This window comes from Gadus macrocephalus, chromosome 15 (genome assembly GCF_031168955.1).
Source record: "Gadus macrocephalus chromosome 15, ASM3116895v1".
Lineage (NCBI taxonomy): Eukaryota > Metazoa > Chordata > Actinopteri > Gadiformes > Gadidae > Gadus > Gadus macrocephalus.
In genome coordinates, this window is record NC_082396.1 from 8,329,908 (window position 1) to 8,348,271 (window position 18,364).

Genomic DNA, 18,364 nt, shown 5'->3' on the forward strand with positions numbered 1-18,364 from the left:
AGTGTTCCTCATCGACGGCAAGCGAGAGTTTCCAATGTGGTGCAGCACGTTGTTGAGCAAAGCGCATGCTGTCCTGTGCCCTGCAAGTGTTTTGCGTTAGGGTACCACTCGCTTGGTTTTTTACGTCTATAAGAAGCTACCCTTAAACATGTCTGATCAGGTGGCAACTATGTGCGACCAGCTTATTAAAGCTGTAAACGTGATGATGGATCCGGGAACAACCCAAATATACCGACTGGAGGCCCTAAAGGTAGCTTCATGTGTCTGAGATGCTCGTTAGCAGGCTAACGTTAGTGAACTGGTGCTAGCGTTTATAGTAATGTGTGAAAATAAGAAGCATGTGCCGGGGATGGATTTTTAGATAAGAAATGCTTGCTCTAGCTATTGGTTTAACGATGTAAACAATCAACCTGTTTACACGTCGATCAAATCAATAATGGCTGTTTTAGGGAGAATGTCAGCCTAATACTTAGCAGGCTATTTAGCATTTCCAGCTGTTCAATCAACCAGTGAAGCTTTTTTTCCAGAATATTGATGAAACTTATTAAACCAAACATGTTTGCAGCCAAACTGTTCAATTTGATCGTTGGTCCCCGTGCCGTAGTTAACAATTATTTAAAGTCCCTGCAATGAGATTTTTTTTCTTCACAAAATACCAATCTGATTCAAACATCTAATTGTTAAGTCGTTTTAGCCACAGCATACAGAAAGGTATTAAAACGACTCTCAAGATGTCCATATTTCCTTTCCATTTCAGTTTTGTGAAGAGTTCAAAGAATCCTGCACGTTTTGTGTCCCTTGTGGCTTGCAACTTGCGGAGAAAACGCAAACATCTGTAGTGCGACATTTTGGCTTGCAAATATTGGAACACGTCATCAAGTGAGTAACCATCGTTTTTTTTATGTCAATTATGTATACAATCCTAAATCAATGCAGACACTTTTAGAGTTTTCATTCTTGTTTCACAGGTTCCGATGGAACGACATGCCGCAGCCAGAGAAAGTCCAGTTGAAGAATTGTGCCATGCAACTATTGTCGACTGTAAGTCTTGCTTGGTAATATTGGCCGGTATTCCTAGCATCCCAAAAGGGCAATAACACTATTGGCAAAGAGGGACATGCTGTACAACAAACACGCTTTTGTGTTTAAAAGAAAAGAGAAAAAATACTTGTTGACATTCTTGGTGTATAATTTTACAGTTGAGACAATTCTCTTACATCGAGATAAGACCCTCATTTTATCCTGGTGTCGGCTTCAAAAACTTTGCTAGGAACTTAAGCGCATTGCACTCCCATGCTTTGTACATGAAGTTCTATACAAACCGCAGCCACACTGTTAATTATTTGTTTTGGGTGTTGCCAGGGAACCCTCTCAATTCTGGAGGAGGAGAGTCACATCAAGGACGTCCTCTCCCGCATCACAGTGGAGATGATCAAGAGGGAGTGGCCCCAGCACTGGCCGGACATGCTGAAGGAGATGGAGGCCCTCACCAGCCTCGGGGTGAGTGACTCGTGCACTATTTCCATAAGGTGATGTAATGTGTCACATGGAAATGCAGACCAAATATGGGCAATGTAAAACTCAAAGCATTACCTATGCAAAGTTAAATGGTTCACAAATATATATATTACGATGCCGTTAAAACTGCACGACAGAAGGGTTGGTTTAAAGCAAGAGGGAAATGCCCCAGGATGGACCCTTGATCCCCACAAGCATATGTGGTTGTTGCTGCGGTGCATGTTTTTTACATTGGTTGAATGATCGGCAGATTTGTTTTGAAGAAGAGAAAAAATGTGTTTGTTCCTCTCTCGATAGTAAAAAAATAGTATTATTATTTTTATTTTTAGAGGAGCAACTGTGTGACCGTAACAATTTCCCTCTTGTATGATGCGATTCTCCGGATCAATGACGGATGCTCTTCTGTTGTTCCTGTAGGAGTCCCAGACGGAGCTGGTGATGCTGATCCTGCTGCGGCTGGCGGAGGACGTCATCACCTTCCAGACACTGCCCACCCAGCGCCGTCGGGACATCCAGCAGACCCTCACCCAGAACATGGACAACATCTTCAGCTTCATCCTGGCCATCCTGCAGATCAACGTGGACGACTACCGCAAACTGGTCAGTGGCACCACTGCTCACTGTCGTTCTCATACGCACATTTATTTTTTGGTAATTTAACCGATGCTTTAATCCAAAGTGACTGACAAGTGAGGCTGATCATCATCCAGGCATGACATATAGTTTGGGTAGCTAACAGAAAAAGTATATAAAAAATATATAATTTTTTTTTGTCTGGTTGTCTGGACGGAGTGCAGCCATAGGAATCAGGAAAAACAAGGTTGATCATTTATTTTAGGGTGGTGCAATGTAGACAGACGTGAATTGTTGGGTAATCGGGAGCAGTATACATAAGCCGATTGGTGGAAGCTTTTTATCCAAATTTTAAGTGGGTACATTCTAAGCATGGGGGGCCACCCAGTGGGAAATTAACCCCCTACCCCTGGTCAGCCTCTGCCAGCACAGCTTGGAAGGTCCACATGTGATTTATCTCCAAATGTATTAATTTGCAACTATGGAATGTTACATTAAGTTTGCTCTTGTATATGTTCTTTTTATAAAATATTTTTGTTTACTTTTTGTCTTGTCCGGGCGTTTCAGAAAAGTATACCGGGCCAGGAATTGCAGGTAAACAAACATCTGAGTTTTTCCTTTCTCCCTATTACAATATCATAAACATAGTTAGGACGCATTCACGGCTGTGATGATAACCAATGGCCACTCGCCCGCCTTCCCTCCGTGTTTCGCCTCCTCCCGTAGGCCAAGGCTCACTGCCGTGTCGCTGTGACAACGCTGAACACGCTGGCAGGCTACATCGACTGGATCGCCCTGGCACACATCACCAACGACAACTGCCGTCTGCTGGAGATGCTCTGTCTGCTGCTGAGCGAGGGCGAGCTGCAGCTGGAGGCCGTCGAGTGCCTGCTCATTGCCATCAGCCGCAAGGTAGTGTGTGTGTGTGTGTGCTCTTTCGGGGTTTAGCTCCTTGCTCAGAAGGTCCATCAGACTAGGCTGGGACCTTTTTGACGTGAATATCCTACCCTCTATTTATGTGTCGTCTTTCTCCCCCAGGGAAAACTGGAGGACCGTAAGCCGCTAATGCTGCTGTTTGATGACCTCGCCATTAACTACATTCTCTCCGCAGCCCAGTGAGTACACACACACCCTGAAGGCCTGTCCTTGGTGGTGTGGCACATCATCGACTCATATTACACACCAAAACAACAAGAATGAAAGTAAAAAAATATATATAAATGTATATAATTGTGTGTGCGGTTTGAAAGTGTGTTTAATTTTTCTATGTTAGAAAGATATTGGATAATCAACAGAAATTCTTGCTCTGAATTATCAATGTGACCGAAAGAGGCGGTCTACCATTGTCACTGCGATTAACCCTAAAGCCCTGGGCATCCTTAGTTACCATGCATCTGTTTGGATTGCAGGTCAGCCGATGGCGCAGCCATATCTAACCAGCCCTCGCCGACGCAGTGAGTAGCTCCACCTGCAGATAGTAGCGCTATCTGCATGCAGTGTTCATGCCAAGGGCTGTAGAGTTTTAGGTCTAGGGGAACCCTTTGAACTTAAAAAGGTGTGTGTGTGTGTGTGTGTGTGTGTGTGTGTGTGTGTGTGTGTGTGTGTGTGTGTGTGTGTGTGTGTGTGTGTGTGTGTGTGTGTGTGTGTGTGTGTGTGTGTGTGTGTGTGTGTGTGTGTGTGTGTGTGTGTGTGTGTGTGTGTGTGTTGTAGGCCAGTGGAGAAGGTGGTTGTTGTGGAGCGACATTACATCTTCCTCAAGAGGCTGTGCCAGGTTCTCTGTGCCCTGGGCAGTCAGGTGACCTCGCTAGTGGTGAGTATGTTCTGCATTAGAGATGAGCAATATCACATCCGCTGTACAGCACATTAGAAAAAAATTATAAAATGCAAAGTTGGTATTTATTGCTGTAATATAGTGTGCTTCTTGTTATAGGTCTTTAGTCTGTATATTTCGAAAGCCTGACAGCCGGATTTAGAATTAATGTGTCAGATTATTAAAAGCTCATTCTGATTCTGTATTCAACAGGTTTTGCCAGGCCCACCACAGCTGTGTGAGTACAGCTTTGTGATTGGTATTAATAAACGACTTACTGAATCAATCTGTTCTCAGGGTTCAGACGTGGCAGTTGAAACACCTGCAAACCTCAACAAGTACATGGAGGCCATGCTGTCCTTTACCACACACCACAGCCAGGTGAGATGCCAAGTCCAATGCTTGCATAACGTTGTTGTCCTTGGGCCAGATTCCCTAACACATGCCTGCTTTTCATTTACCTATATCTGAATGCTCACTAAGTTGCTCTGCATGAAGGCATCTGCTGAATGGAAAATGTGAACCGACATTGTGTTCCTCTCCAGTTCTTGAAGTCGTCCACCCAGATCATGTGGGGAACCCTCTTCAGACACGAGATCCTGTCCAAAGTGCCGGTGGTCGTGGAGATGTCCTTGAAATACCTTAAAACGACCAGGACCAACTTAATCAAGGTACGGATTGTCTGAATCAGTGCTACAATACCCTTGGTTTGCATCAATATGGAGAACAATAAGAAAATATTATTATAATTGAATATGGATATTTTTCTTTCTTCCTTCCAGACGGGCTATCCCTCAAGGAATGACAGCCCGAGCTGTGAATACTCCCGAATGGACTTTGACAGCGATGAGGAGTTTGGCTCTTTCTTCAACTGTAAGTTTTGCTTTGGATTGCTTACATTTTGGTCAACTATTGGTAAAAAAGTCAATGATGCGTAAAGCAACACTTAATTACTTCATTAGTTATCCAAATTAATCCTATTGAGTGTTGTACAACATTGGCAATCACATTACAACAAAAATGTAATAAAAAACATCTGGCCAAGGAACGTAATCAATCGAAAACTTTCCTGGCCCATACAAGGAGACCTGAACAAATGGGTCTCGGATTCGGACAGGAAACCTCGGGCCATGACATTGAACAAATGACTTGACAAGACGGTCAACAACCAACAGATGATGTGCAACAAACAACAACTGAGTATCGGTGAAAAGAGATGTAAGACCGCCTGGTGTCTCCGCAGTGTTCCGCAGCCAGCAGGGGGAGGTGGTGAGGAGTGCCTGTCGTTTGGTGCCCATGGAGGCCCTGGGGGACGCCGCAGAGTGGTTAGGCTACCAGCTGTCCAGTCCCATCATCACCGGGATCACTAATGGTACGTGCCCCCCCCCCCCCCCCTGTCCTCACTCGAGTGTGTTCTGAGACCGGCCGTCATTGGGTTTTCTATGTCAACTGCTAATTAGTCCTTTTACGTAGTTCTGAAAGACTTCTAACCAACTGCAATTTAATACTAATTTGTACAACTTGCCTCTCACTCTAACACTGACTCCCTCTCTGTCTTGGTCTTTATCTCTCTATCCATCTCTCTTGCTATTTCTCTTGCCCTCCTCAGCTGAAGGGCTGTGCTCCATTCTCTCTCCATCGGTGGTCCAATGGGATGCCATGACGGTCTTCACCGAGTGTGTTCTCGGTCAGACGTTCCGCAATCTCACTGGAGAGGTATCCATATCGTCTAAAACATGGCACAGTCTATACAGAACGTGTACATACAACAATGTGTACTTTATTAATCCCATATTTGAATATTTAGAGTGTCACAGCAGTACATGACAGTAATGTTAATACAAAAGGATGTATATTCTTTGTAATATTAAACAGGAAAACAACTGAATGTTGATGCCTACACATTTAATGTTTTGTCGTACATATTGTTTTCTCTATTCGGTGTGCTTCTATATTACCTTTTAATGTCTCCTTCTTTAAAAGGGGGTACCCATTTTGTCGACTCAAAGTAGACCAAAAGTGATTGCAACGTGGATGACATGGTTGTGCTGGTCCACTGAAAGCCTGTCCCCCTCCATTACCCTCCTGTCTCGCCTCATGCAGAAGCTGCCCATCGACCAGGGTATTGAGCTCCTGCAGGCTGTGCTCAGCTATGAGACCAAAGACCCCCTCATCCTGTCATGTGTGCTCACCAACATCTCCGCCCTCTTCCCCTTCGTGACACACAGACCCAACATCCTGCCCCAGGTCCTCACCAAGGTCAGCTCATCCAATCATAGTCCGGGGATTCAGTGAATGCTTTTATGCTTTATTTTTATTTTTACAATGACTTAATGTCATTAATGTGGTGGTAGGGGTTAGGCAATTTGCCCAAAGGTGCCTACATTTGGGAATCGAACCCTGGTCCTTTATCACTGGGAGTCCAAAACGTCAGCCACTGCCCATTACAGTATTCTGTTCCTTTTTTCTAGAATGTAAATTAATAATATAAGCCGTTTTTTTGTTAACTTTATCCTGAAGTTCCATACAATTCTCCTAACCTTGGCGAAGGGCATGCCACGCCCCACTTGAGACAAACGGGACCACTAATTGAGCATTCCGTCATCATTGGGTCTATCTTTAGCATTCAGCCCCCTAGGGCACCCAGAGGAAAAACTGTGTGTATTTTGTATTGAATGTGCTAACCTGTGACCTTACTACTCAGGTGTTTGCAGCGATCGTTTTCGACATCCCCCAAGGTGACAGCAAGGTGAGTGCTCCTTTTTGGTTCTGTGTGATCGTACTCTCCTCCTCACTGGTTAGGGTGCAGTTAAGCCAACTACGGTTAAACTGATTGACCGTGTCTCTCTACAGGCGCCCCGGACCAGGGCGGTGAAGAACGTGAGAAGGCACGCCTGCTCCTCAATCATCAAGATGTGCCGAGACTACTCCCCGTTCATTCTGGTGAGATAACATCTGGGAGTGGGACAGAATGATATAAGTTTGAAGTATTAGGAGTATCTGTTTTGCAATATGAATAGACCATGGATGATTTATGGACAGGCGGGTGTAGTTATGTAGCATCCTCAAGCACAACGTCTGTTCAGAGTGCGAGCCGAAACCATAACTTCTTCTGACTAATGCAGACTTTCAAGGCAGTCAAATATTGGGAAATGTTTGTGTTCATTATCGGATGGAGGTGTTGTATCGTGATGCAACATATCCATTCTGTGTTGATTTCAGAATGAACGGTTAAGCTAATACTTACTAGAACAAAGCTCATACGTTACTATGCTAAGGCCAATATAGAGACATGTGCTCACGGTAATATGGACCAACGCTAACATTAACTAATGCCAATCCGTGCCCACTGTGAACACACGCGTGTGACCCCCGGTGGATTTCTGCCCTGCTGCAGCCGTGCTTCGACATGCTCTACGACTACGTGAAGAAGCTGTTTGCTGACGAGGGGCTGCTGATGCAGATGGAGAAGTGCGCTCTGATGGAGGCGCTGGTGCTCATCGGGAACCAGTTCAAGGACTACGCCAAACAGAAGGCCTTCCTGGAGGAGCTCATGGCCCCCGTGGTGGCGCGCTGGACCTCCAGCGAGACCAGCCAGTGAGTCTTGGGTGTATTGTTTTAATTTGGGGTAGGCCAGATACTTCTTATTCGCATAGATATATTTTTTGGATGATTTGGATTATTTTTGAATTTGTATATATTTAGTTAATTCCTGTACTTTCTTCGATATAGTATCTGAGCATATCTTTTATTAGTCTAATGGTATTTGTAGTAGTGATATTCTATGCACAAAGGTGAATTGTTTGGTTATTTGTTTATGCGGCTACTATGATGGATTTTAATTAAAGTAGAAAAGGAAATAAACCCAACTAGAAATGGTCCACCTGCCCAAGCCGTCAAGGCTGTGAGGTTTTCAAAAGCAGGACACGATTTGATTCTTTGAAAATTCCCAGATGGCACAGAGCCACATCAATAATACAAGTGAATAATATATATATATATATATTTAGTTGCTGATATCACACAACACCTTCTCACACGCTGCGCTCTGCTCCCCGCGGCTCTGCCAGTGTGCTGTCAGACGCGGCCGTCTTCCTGTCCTACGTGGGGGCCGACCAGGTCAGTGAGCAGACCAAGGACACGGATGTGTACGGAAACAACAGGGTGCAGGTAAGCCAGGCCGCTTGCACTCCATCTGTATTTGTGTACGAGTCAACATGGAGGAGGATGGCATTCGATGCATGCCTTTTACTCGATTGCTTTCCTAACGATTCAAACGGCAAATGTTTCAATCGGATTTGTTCTTCAAACCAAATCCTTTTTTTTTGCTTATCATTATTTTTATAACATTTTGTTTGATCAAGAACCCAACATTTACGATTATTCCATTTCATGCATTTATTTGCTTTTAGAAATATTTAAACGGAGAATGTTAAAATTAGCAGAATAAAGCATTTATTCCATATTATTAATTCTATCTTCTCTGTTGCTGGAGGACCCAAAATGGAGGAAGACACCATTGATGCGTTTCATTTGCATTTCTCAATGTTGCATCCGTTGTACATTGTGACATACATGGTGTTCTTTCACTCCTGGCCCAGTTGAGTTACTGCCTTCAGGCCATGCTGGCGGTGGTGAAGAGGTCGCGCTGGCCGGCCGACCTGGGCGAGGCCACAGCCGGGGGCTTCTTGGTGGGCTCCACCCCCTCTGGAGCCCCCCTCTTCAGTAACCCCTGCAGTAGCCTGGTGCTGGCCATGCTACCCAACGTGCTAACCCTCATCAGGTAGGCTAACGTAGCTCCCTTGGCTGACTGCTTCCTATGTGCTCATGTGTAAAGAGGCTATTCCTGAGGGGGAAGGGATTCTGCTTGATTTATGATTTTTACTATTAACTCATTAAGCAGGTGCGTTTATGCAAAGGGGTGTCAGATACATGTCATTAAGGACCAGGTAGGTGTTGGGGCATATGTCTTGCCTATAGGTTAGCTGTGGATATTAGCGTTAAAGATATATATATTTTTTTTTAATGTTGTGATTCCTCTGTCCTTCCTACGTTAGAACCCAAAACAACCTGTTTGCCCCAGAGAACCTTGCCCGTCTCAGTCCGGGCTACGCCAAGGCCTACGACCTCATCGATGTGGAGAAGAATTGTGTTTTAGGTGGGTGGTTTGCTTTCCTAAACTAACCCTGAATCACAACTTCTTTTTTTTTTTTGATTATAACTAATTATTTAAAAGGGCTCTATCAAAGTAGCCTTAATTAAATCTCCTTAAACTGTCAAACTCTTTGAAGCAGTATGCATAATGCATCAAATAAGATGTACTTTATTAATCCCTTACAGCAAATACAAGCTTATTTATGCTTGTTTGTTATGATGTTTTGTATTAAATTGAGGTATGTTGTTGTGTGTGCTCCTCCTTCAGTATATTGTGTATTTGTTTGCAGGTCTTCCCCATCCCCTGATAGACATCTATGACACTCCCGTGTACAAGGGCAACCTTGAGAGGATGCAGGGATTCTTCTGTACGCTCTACGATAACTGGTAACATTTATTTTTATTTGCACTTAGCTAAACCATTAATGTTTGCCTTTTTATTGGTTGATGGATGAATCAATTAATTGTTGCATTTCTATTGGTTGTCAGTTATCACATTCTGGGGAATGCTGGCCACTCACTGACGAGGGACTTCTACACCATTGATGGATTGGCCGAGAAATTAGTTGGATCCGCCTTCGTCTCCCTCGACCACGTGCCTGATCACAGATTCCGGCCAATCATTCATATCCTTACTTTTCAGTGGCAAGACTTCGGATTTTTGCCAGTTGTAATTGTACTTTTCCGTACTTTAATGATAAATGCCTGGTTGTAGTGTTATCAAGAGCGAAGGAACAGAAAATGGTCGAAGTGGGCAAGATTATAGATGCTAACCAACTGCACTCAAATAATAGCTTGAATATCTTGACTACGGTCCCTTTGGAAGAGGTTGGATGTTTTGTTTTGCAAATGTACAACACCTGTAGTCCTTAACGTGTTCCACGGTTGTTTGTGAAGCAGCTGGTGCTCTCCTGCCCCCAGGAGTACTACGAAAGCCTACTCTGCCCCCTAGTGGGGCCTCTGTTCACCTACATGCTGCAGGTGCTTATCCTCACTCTTTCTGCCCACCGCTGAATGGTTGAATCAGTCCACATTGTTAACTGTGTCTTTGTGTCTGTACCGCAGAGGCTCAACGTCAAGTGGCAGATCATTAACCAGAGATCCTCTTCCAAGTAAGTTGCTCTGCAGGGATGCTCAGTCCATCATGAATGTCCACAGAAAGATCTTTCATATATCTGAAGGGTGAAGATATAGGTGACTAGACAATTATGTCTAGTCACCTAGTTACGTGAATGTCTAGTTACGTGAATATAAATTATATTCACGTAATGTTGAGTCATAGAAATATACATAAAAGTAAAAACTATTATCGACTTAACAGTTGCGGTAGACATTATTTTCATTTAATCCTTTGGCAGATACTTTTATCCAAAGGGAACAAGTGAGGCTGAAAGCGATCACCTCAAAGCAAACTAAATAGGAGTAGCTACATCATTGACCGTATATGCTACGTTACTGGAGCTCATTGTTTATTTGGTGGTCTAAATGATTGGTGTCTGTCACTAATGCATGGTCTCCTGCTCAGTGGGGAGGAGGAGGAGGAGGCAGTGTGTGAGGAGAGTCAGGTGACCCAGGAGATGCTGGAGGAGCAGCTAGTCAGACTGGTCACCAGAGAGGTGCTTGACCTTCTCAGTAAGTACAACAGTTTATTTTTTTACTACTAAAGTATTGTTTGTTGACCAAATGCAGAGCGGACCGAAGACAGACTATCTGAGGAAGTTGGCAAATATGTATAAAACGTATTCCCATCTTCATGTTATGAAGACCCCCAATTCACAGAATTTGATGCTAGAAACAATTCAGCGGCCTTTGCAATGCAATTAATAACTTACTACTTAATATACCCTTCATAATGAAACTTCTGTTGGAAAAAGTGTAATGGTTCGATTTCACCAAGTAAAACCAATTATTAAAAGGGTATAAAGTCTAGCACGGTTGCTGTAGAAAAGGCCCCACCATTCACTAATGGCTATGCAATAAAATTTCAATCACTTCTAAGACATTCCAATTTTCACCTACGGGTTTTTCATCTTTCACTATTTTGGATGGCGAGGAGTGCAAACATTTGCAGTATGTTTCGTACTCTTTGAACATTGCTATCACACACTTCTGAAAACAAAGCGACTGCATGGCCTTTAAAGAAGAACTGTACAATGGATTATATGACCTTTCTAAACAGATGTTGCGTAATACTTGTCGCATAAGCCTTAAATCTATACCAACTTACCTGGAGTTTATAGGAAACACAAAGACGAGTTGTATCGGTATTTAAAATCCCTTCCCCTGCCCTTCTCCTAGCTGTGAGCTTTATTTCCAAGAGGGTGCACGAGCCCGCAGGCAACAAGGACGACGGAGAAGGTAGGCCCCGTGGTGAAGGACTCTCGGCCCTGCAGGTGGTGTCGACCTCCTGGTGACCCTGTATGCTGTGGTTGTTCTTTTTGTGGGCAGAAGAAGAGATGATGACAGACCTGGTGCAGACGGCGGTGTCTGGGCAGCCCGCGGAGGATCTGACTGAGCTGGGGAAGTGTATTCTCAAACACGAGGTGAGCATATGTCTCCTCACAACCTCTTGGGTCGGGTACCCAAACCTGGTATGAAACAGCCCTGGGGCTGAGTTATGACCCACCGTAGTATCGGTAAGCTCTGACAGTCCCGATGTTGCTATCGTTATTTGAGAAATTAAAAAAAACATATTTTCTTTTACTTTCGGATAAATAAACATTGAGGGTTATAGACCTCACATATCACGGGATGGTTAAGATGCCAGGCCTCTCGGGTCTGAATTATCTCAGACCCATAAAAGTTGATACGCTCTGGATGTTCTGGATGAACGATGGCCAGAAAAGGCAGAAATGCTGATTTACCTACAGAATTCTCTTAAATAAGGTTTGAGGTCATTTTGTGGCAAAGCTGCATACATCCCCTATTCGTGTTGCTCTATTCCGCTGTCTTTTTTTTTTTTTGGCTGTTAATTGTTAATTGTTTATTGATTTCTGTTTTGGTTCTACATTATCACTTTCACAATAGTATAGAATCTATAATAGTTATTTATTCAAAACATTCTAAGCTGCTGCTGCTGCTGCTGTTGAAAGATGTCTTATTCTTAATTTGTCATTATCTTCTCCTAAAATGACCGATAAGAGTATCGTGGTTAAAGTCCTGTATCGATAAGGCTGCTAGTATCATTAAAACCCTAACGATACCCATCCCTCCACAACAACCACCAGAGCACATCCCTAGCCTTAGGCTTAGATTACCACATTACACTAGATCAATGTTTAAGATGCATCTTAAGCGTCTTCCTTACACCAAGCGAACATTTTCCACCACAGAAAACGCCCATCTTCCGTTGCAGTTTGGATGGGCCAAATGCATGTTTCTGAAAACGATGACAAAATTGGGATCAGACGCCGACTTCGGTGGCCAACTAGAGAAGTCGAGACATGTCTCGACCACATGATATGTGTCCCAATGAGTACTTGGTCACTTCTTACCTCTTTCCCCCTTGCTCTGAAGGACATCTACATGAACCTGCTGACCATCTCGTTCGTGGCACTGTCGTGGAAGGACACCAACATCTGCCACCGAACCGCCTCCATGATCTGCTGGAACTTGCTTAGACAGGTAGCACACGTCTAGACCAGTGTACTGTCTCTATATATCCCTTCATCAAAGTGACAGTCTCAAAGGGCTTCACTTCCCCCCCCCCCCAAGCCCCCTTTAAAGGGCATGGGAAGTATCCCAGAGGGAAGGTACCCTGAGAAGCAACATGGAAGAAGGATCCTTCCTTCCAGGGATAGTTAGCGAGTTTTGTACTATGTTTACCAAACATTTAGTTAAGTAAGAAATCTGTATCGGTTATATAGTTGTTGTTTTATAGTTACACTCTAGTTATCAAAAACAAGAATGAAAGGCAAGCACAGCAAGAGAGCGACACTAGCCAATCGACATTGTGATACAGATGGTCAAATTCTTGTCTCGTACAAATTTGTGTGTGTGTGTGTGTGTGTGTGTTGTTTGTAGGTCGTCGGGGGCAACCTCCTTCCGGACGCGGCCACATGGTTCCTCATCAGCACCCTGAAGGGCCTGCAGCTCCACGGGCAGCACGAGGTGTGCTGCGCCACCCTCACCCTGCTGGCCATGCTCATCTACGAGAACCTGGTGAGAGCTCCTCCACAAACGGCACCACGTGGGGATCCCATTGAAAGACTTTGGCCGTTGAGCACAGCCTTGACGGTTAATTTGTGGAATTAAATGTTTGTTTATCACCCTGGCTTAAAGCAACCCCTTAGAGTTTAGCTGTGTCCGACCCACGGACAGCGTTGTTCTCGTCCAAGAGAAGGTGAAGCGGGCGGGATTAATTTCATAGACAATATTTCTTACAACCTTCCTGCACGTCGACGGTACTGAAAATAATCACAAATGTGTCGTAGCCATGGGGATAACAAGGAGCCTGCCTTCTTCCAACAACTCCAAAACGTCCAAAACACCTTTTTTTATAAACCGTGTTCTCTCTAGAAGTCTGGGCCGCTGTGAAAACATGGTGGCGTAACATGGTGTGCTCTGTGGAAGGGGACCCGCTCTCTTAGTAGAAAAAGGCTCATTCTAAGACGACGAAAACGTGATTCTTATGTTCAGGGGATTTTTAACTCATCACAACATGCATATGAAAATAATATTGAATTACAGTTAAATTCAAAACTTTGTTCCGCTAGAAACCACTGAATTCTACACACTGCCCCATAAAGGAAATTTCCAACTAAACTCTTTTTCTGCTCCCTTTCCGCCCACTAGCGGCCGCGCTATGCAGAGCTACGAGCAGTGATGAGCCAGATCCCAGACATCAACATGGAGGCGCTCGATCAGTACGACCATCGGCTCCTGGACCCCAAAGCCCAGAAGTTCGGAGACAAGAAAAGAAAAGACCAGTTCAAAAAGCTCATTGCAGGCACCATCGGGGTAATGTGACTCGTGTTTGCCACTAGGGGGCATCGTTGCTCTTACAATGGCCACCAAAGACTGCTGAGTCAATGCATGTCAGGAACAATGGTTGCTGAAATCCCTCAGTAATAATAGACTAGAGAAAAGTGCATTATCTCTGTTGAGTAATGGTAAGGGTTTAAGAAGATGAGGATTATATAACATGGCCCCTAGTCTGACCCAATGCGCTACTTTTACCGATTGATCTCCCCCACTACCATTTGCATTCGTATTCTTGGTTGCAGCAAGCCACTGGTCCATCAGGCGCCTGTTCTTCCCTTTTGACTCGTGCTAAAAACAATCCACCCAATCACAGCCCAAGGACCTACAGATTGGATTGCCAAAAGTATATTTAGCCGAGCATTCTTTAGCTCTTAGGAGTCCGAGTGAAATATCTAGGTAAACCGTTGGACAATTTGGAGCGGTCTGTGTGGAAGAACAGATTGTTGGTGTAGAATTATGCAGCGGGTGCATAGCGAGGTCCTCTGCTAGGGAGACACCTCGGAGCCCACGGCCTCTTGTTTAGTGTTGAGCCGGACAATGCACATCGTTCATGTATCAGTATAGGAACACGAGTGGCCATTAAAGCGGAGCTGTGTAAGCTTATATAATGTACAAATACGATATGTATGAAGAATCAGGGAATTCCTCCACAAGCTCCAATACCACTTTAACAGCGTTTTTAACGCAAAAATATTTTTGCTTCAAAATCCACAGATAGGCCTCCTACCTTAACGGTGATATTTGGTTCTTCATTACAATCGGTTGCAGCTCTTTGTGGACTAACTTCCCCCTCCTTGTTTTTGGACCCGTTGCTTCCTCTCACAGAAAGCGCTGTGCGAGCAGTTCAGGAAGGAGGTCCACATCCGCAACCTGCCGTCGCTGTTCAAGAAGCCCAAGCCTGAGAGAGACCTTCTGGCCACCGAGGCGCTGGGCTTGGAGGCCCTCTTCTCCCCCCAACGGGCCAGTGTGTAGTGTGTGTGTGTGTGTAGTGTGTGTGTAGTGTGTGTGTGTGTGTGTGTGTGTGTGTGTGTGTGTGGCCAAAAATCCTCCTGCCCCCTCTACTCCTCCAACTCCTACTGCAGCCACCCCACGTGTAGACCCCCCCACCAGGGACCCCTCTATCATAGACACCAGAACGGGGGTATGATACCTCGTTAAAATTTCCATTCTCATTTATATTTTTTTATATTTTTGTTTAACACTTTTTTTTTCTTCGATACTTCTAGTTTTTTGATGTGCTTGATCTGGTATGGGTCAGGCTGTTATAGTTGGGTTAGTTATTTTGTCTTTTATTATTATTCCTACTTTTAATCCCAGGTTGCTAACGGAGATAATTGTTCTGTCTTGCGTCTTGTGTCATGGTGTTATTTATTTGTGATTTATTTCATCCAAATTCCGATTTTTGCTAAACCAAATTGGTCATGAAATAATGACACTTTGTTGGTTTTAGGAGACAATTGCTGCTGTTAACCATCTAATAAGTGTGCTGTTTTTATAATCATACAATACTTATTATACTTTACAATTATTGACAACAAATTTGCTAGTGTTAAGTACCACGGTGGCCGCTGAATGAATGATGCCCATTGCTCATATTGACCGACTCGCTCATCTGTGTTTTTGAGGATTTTAAATTTCAGGTAAAACTGATGATGCTACGCTTGACACATTCAAAAAAGCTCTATAGCATCACGAGGTTGAAATTCTGTTTTTTAATGTGAGGCACTGTACATTTTTCGTCTGTAAAGATAACCAATGTGGCTATTTGGCTTTATTGAAAGTGCTGTGCCTGCACATTAAACTGTCTGAATTGTTGGTTTCTTTTACATTCTCTAGCGAGATTCATAATCAGTTTGTACCAAAACAAAACACTATACATATCAGCCATTAACCTTCTGCACTGCTGGAAACCAGTTTGGAAACAGAATTGGTTTCAGATCGCTACTTTCCTACATCTTGATATAATAAATGGTTAGTTTGATCATAAAACATATAAGGGTGTACTTTACAATAAATCGTGAGTTAGTAACATTTTGAAGTCAATACATTATATTCCTTTGTTTAAGGGATTGTATTGAGGAATGTTTTTTTCTTTTACATTGTGCTCTAATTGAGTAGACATCGGAATGCACTTTGTGTTTTTTCTAGATGTTCATTTAATATCAAAGATTCTTTCAGGTTCCCTGTCATCAAGGCTTTTATATAGAATATGAAATGACATCCTAGTTCATTAGTACAACTTTATCAGGAATAAGAAATGATCCAAGAAGTTTGTTAACATGGCAGAAACAAAAGTTGTCAATTGTATATATGGGGAAATGTTTAACGTGTAGTGATGTTTATATTTGCCATTTCCAAATAAAACAATTCAAACCCTGTCAAAGGCTTACATTTGTGCATTTGTATTTCTGATTAAACAATTGGACACATTTTCGTACTCATAACCAGCGTGTGTGTCAATTGAAGTTAATTGTTAAAGATTCAACGTAAATGCGGTACAGGTGTGTATGATGGCGCGCCAACATTCAAGACCAACAATATTTCTAAAGCGCTATGCTTAAAATCATGACCTCGTTTACGTTGCTTTGTATTCTCGCGTTGGCTGCAGCGGCCGCACTTGTTGACGGCGCTGCCCAGCCAATGACCGGGGAGCCACGCGCGATCCCTCAAAACAGAACCGATGTCGTGAGAGCAGCACGTTTTGCCGTTGCTAACTTCAACGAAGCTAATATCGACGATATTTATGCATACAAAATTCTTAACATCACTTCGGCCAAAATCCAGGTAGGTTCAAAACTTGTGTACATGGGTTTTACTGAAGATTTCTTTCAATTAAAATTGGACATTCCTAACCGGAGTTGTGTACTATCGTTATATTGTAGATAGTTGCAGGCGTTAACTACATACTGGACGTCCACCTGGGACGAACCTCTTGCAAGAGAAGCACCCCTTCAACTGAGCAGTGTGTTCTGCAGACCCAAGTGAAGGTAAATTGTGAGCCGACATGATGTTGACGGCACTCTACAAGCTCCTGGAATATCTCATTTCAACAATAAAGTCAATTCATTAATCTTCTATATATTACAGACCCTTCAGTGCCATTTCATCATAACGGAAATACCTTGGAAGAATCTGTTTATACTCGCACTTAAACGATGCGTCTAATGTCCCCCCTAAAAGCTGACCCGAGTAAACAAGTCATCACTACCGTGTTGCATTGTTTCTCTCTCCCCCACCACTTCCACCCCCATCCGTTTGTTTACTTTCTCATATTATGATCGATTGAATTAAAGCGGTGGATGGCGTGCTATGATGGTTTTATAAGATGGGCAAAGTGTCTATTAAACGTTTAACCTACTACATCTCTACTGAACATGTGGCTGTATTTACAATATCTATCTGGTAAAAGGTTGCTCTGTGAAAGTTGGTGGGGTGGACAGTCACACACCAGAGTGTCTGTATTTGAGAGAGCAAGAGGGAGGCACACGGAGCTCTTGTTTTGAGAGGAGGCTGCACCTCTCCCCACCGCCACTGTGTCCAGAAGGCCGGATTATAGACATTTCCAGATTACTGCTCAGCAAGAGTGAACTGTCTGCTTCCCTGACCCCCTTTTTCATATTCAAAAAAAGTGCACAAAAACACACCCACCTCATGTACCAAAACCACGTTCTTGCAATGGCACGCTACATTAAAACGCATTATTTTTGAATGATGCGTCGTTTTCTTTCAGCATTAATTTCCGTACACATTGTCTTCATAATTGCACCGTAATAAAACACGATCGTGCTATTAAGCCATGCTTTTTTTTTCCGGAGCCAGGGGAAGGCGGTTAGGACTCCGTAAGGTATCGTTAGCCTGGCGGGCTGCGCCTGAACCCAGCCCTATTTGTGGATAAGCTGCTCACACACACCATCACACCCAGCTCCTAATGTCTCTCATTAGGGACGTCTTAATCAAAGCAAACATAAAGAACTGGCCTGACACGCGGCCGGTAGTAGTAGTTTGTAAGGGGAGGGGGGGGGGGGGGGGGAGTCCTTACTGTCTTGCATCACTGCACCAGTGCCAGGAGTATGCTTGCTCCATCTGCCATTCCACGCACCCACCCACTGACACACAAGCCCGCATACACGCACATGGCATGTGTGTGTGTGTGTGTGTGTGTGTTTCAGTGTGGCTAAATACACTTACACACCGTACAGACCCCCAGTCTATGGCCCAGCCCTGCCCCTTGTCCTCAGTTAGCCAGGGGCAGCAGATGGTGAGGGGGTGAGGCTTATGCCCCCCCCCCCCCCCTTCTCTCTCTCTCTCTCTCTCTCGCTCCCCAAC

General features: G+C 43.9%; 1 protein-coding gene across 1 annotated transcript; it reads left to right on the top strand.

The window, feature by feature from the left end:
• The first annotated feature begins 13 nt into the window (after positions 1–13).
• Positions 14–16,421, top strand: LOC132473544 (exportin-5). The gene is made up of 33 exons (XM_060073725.1): positions 14–250; positions 758–879; positions 969–1,041; positions 1,363–1,500; positions 1,936–2,118; positions 2,659–2,685; positions 2,818–3,003; positions 3,130–3,206; positions 3,501–3,545; positions 3,802–3,901; positions 4,199–4,282; positions 4,447–4,572; positions 4,684–4,774; positions 5,145–5,273; positions 5,511–5,617; positions 6,005–6,160; positions 6,606–6,650; positions 6,755–6,844; positions 7,299–7,498; positions 7,972–8,071; positions 8,503–8,684; positions 8,959–9,059; positions 9,346–9,442; positions 9,545–9,680; positions 9,938–10,036; positions 10,121–10,167; positions 10,581–10,687; positions 11,354–11,413; positions 11,504–11,598; positions 12,572–12,679; positions 13,079–13,216; positions 13,850–14,014; positions 14,864–16,421. The coding sequence occupies exons 1-33, from the start codon at positions 149–151 to the stop codon at positions 15,008–15,010; spliced, it is 3,663 nt and encodes a 1,220-aa protein (XP_059929708.1). The 5' UTR covers positions 14–148; the 3' UTR covers positions 15,011–16,421.
• Positions 16,422–18,364: the final 1,943 nt, after the last annotated feature.

What these genes read in the sequence shown, in the direction of transcription:
- LOC132473544 (XM_060073725.1), top strand. Translation starts at nt 149, where the DNA reads ATGTCTGATCAGGTGGCAACTATGTGCGACCAGCTTATTAAAGCTGTA. An exon ending in AGGCCCTCACCAGCCTCGGG is followed by an intron (nt 1,501 to 1,935) that starts GTGAGTGACTCG and finishes TTGTTCCTGTAG; the next exon opens with GAGTCCCAGACGGAGCTGGT. An exon ending in ACCTCCAGCGAGACCAGCCA is followed by an intron (nt 7,499 to 7,971) that starts GTGAGTCTTGGG and finishes CGGCTCTGCCAG; the next exon opens with TGTGCTGTCAGACGCGGCCG.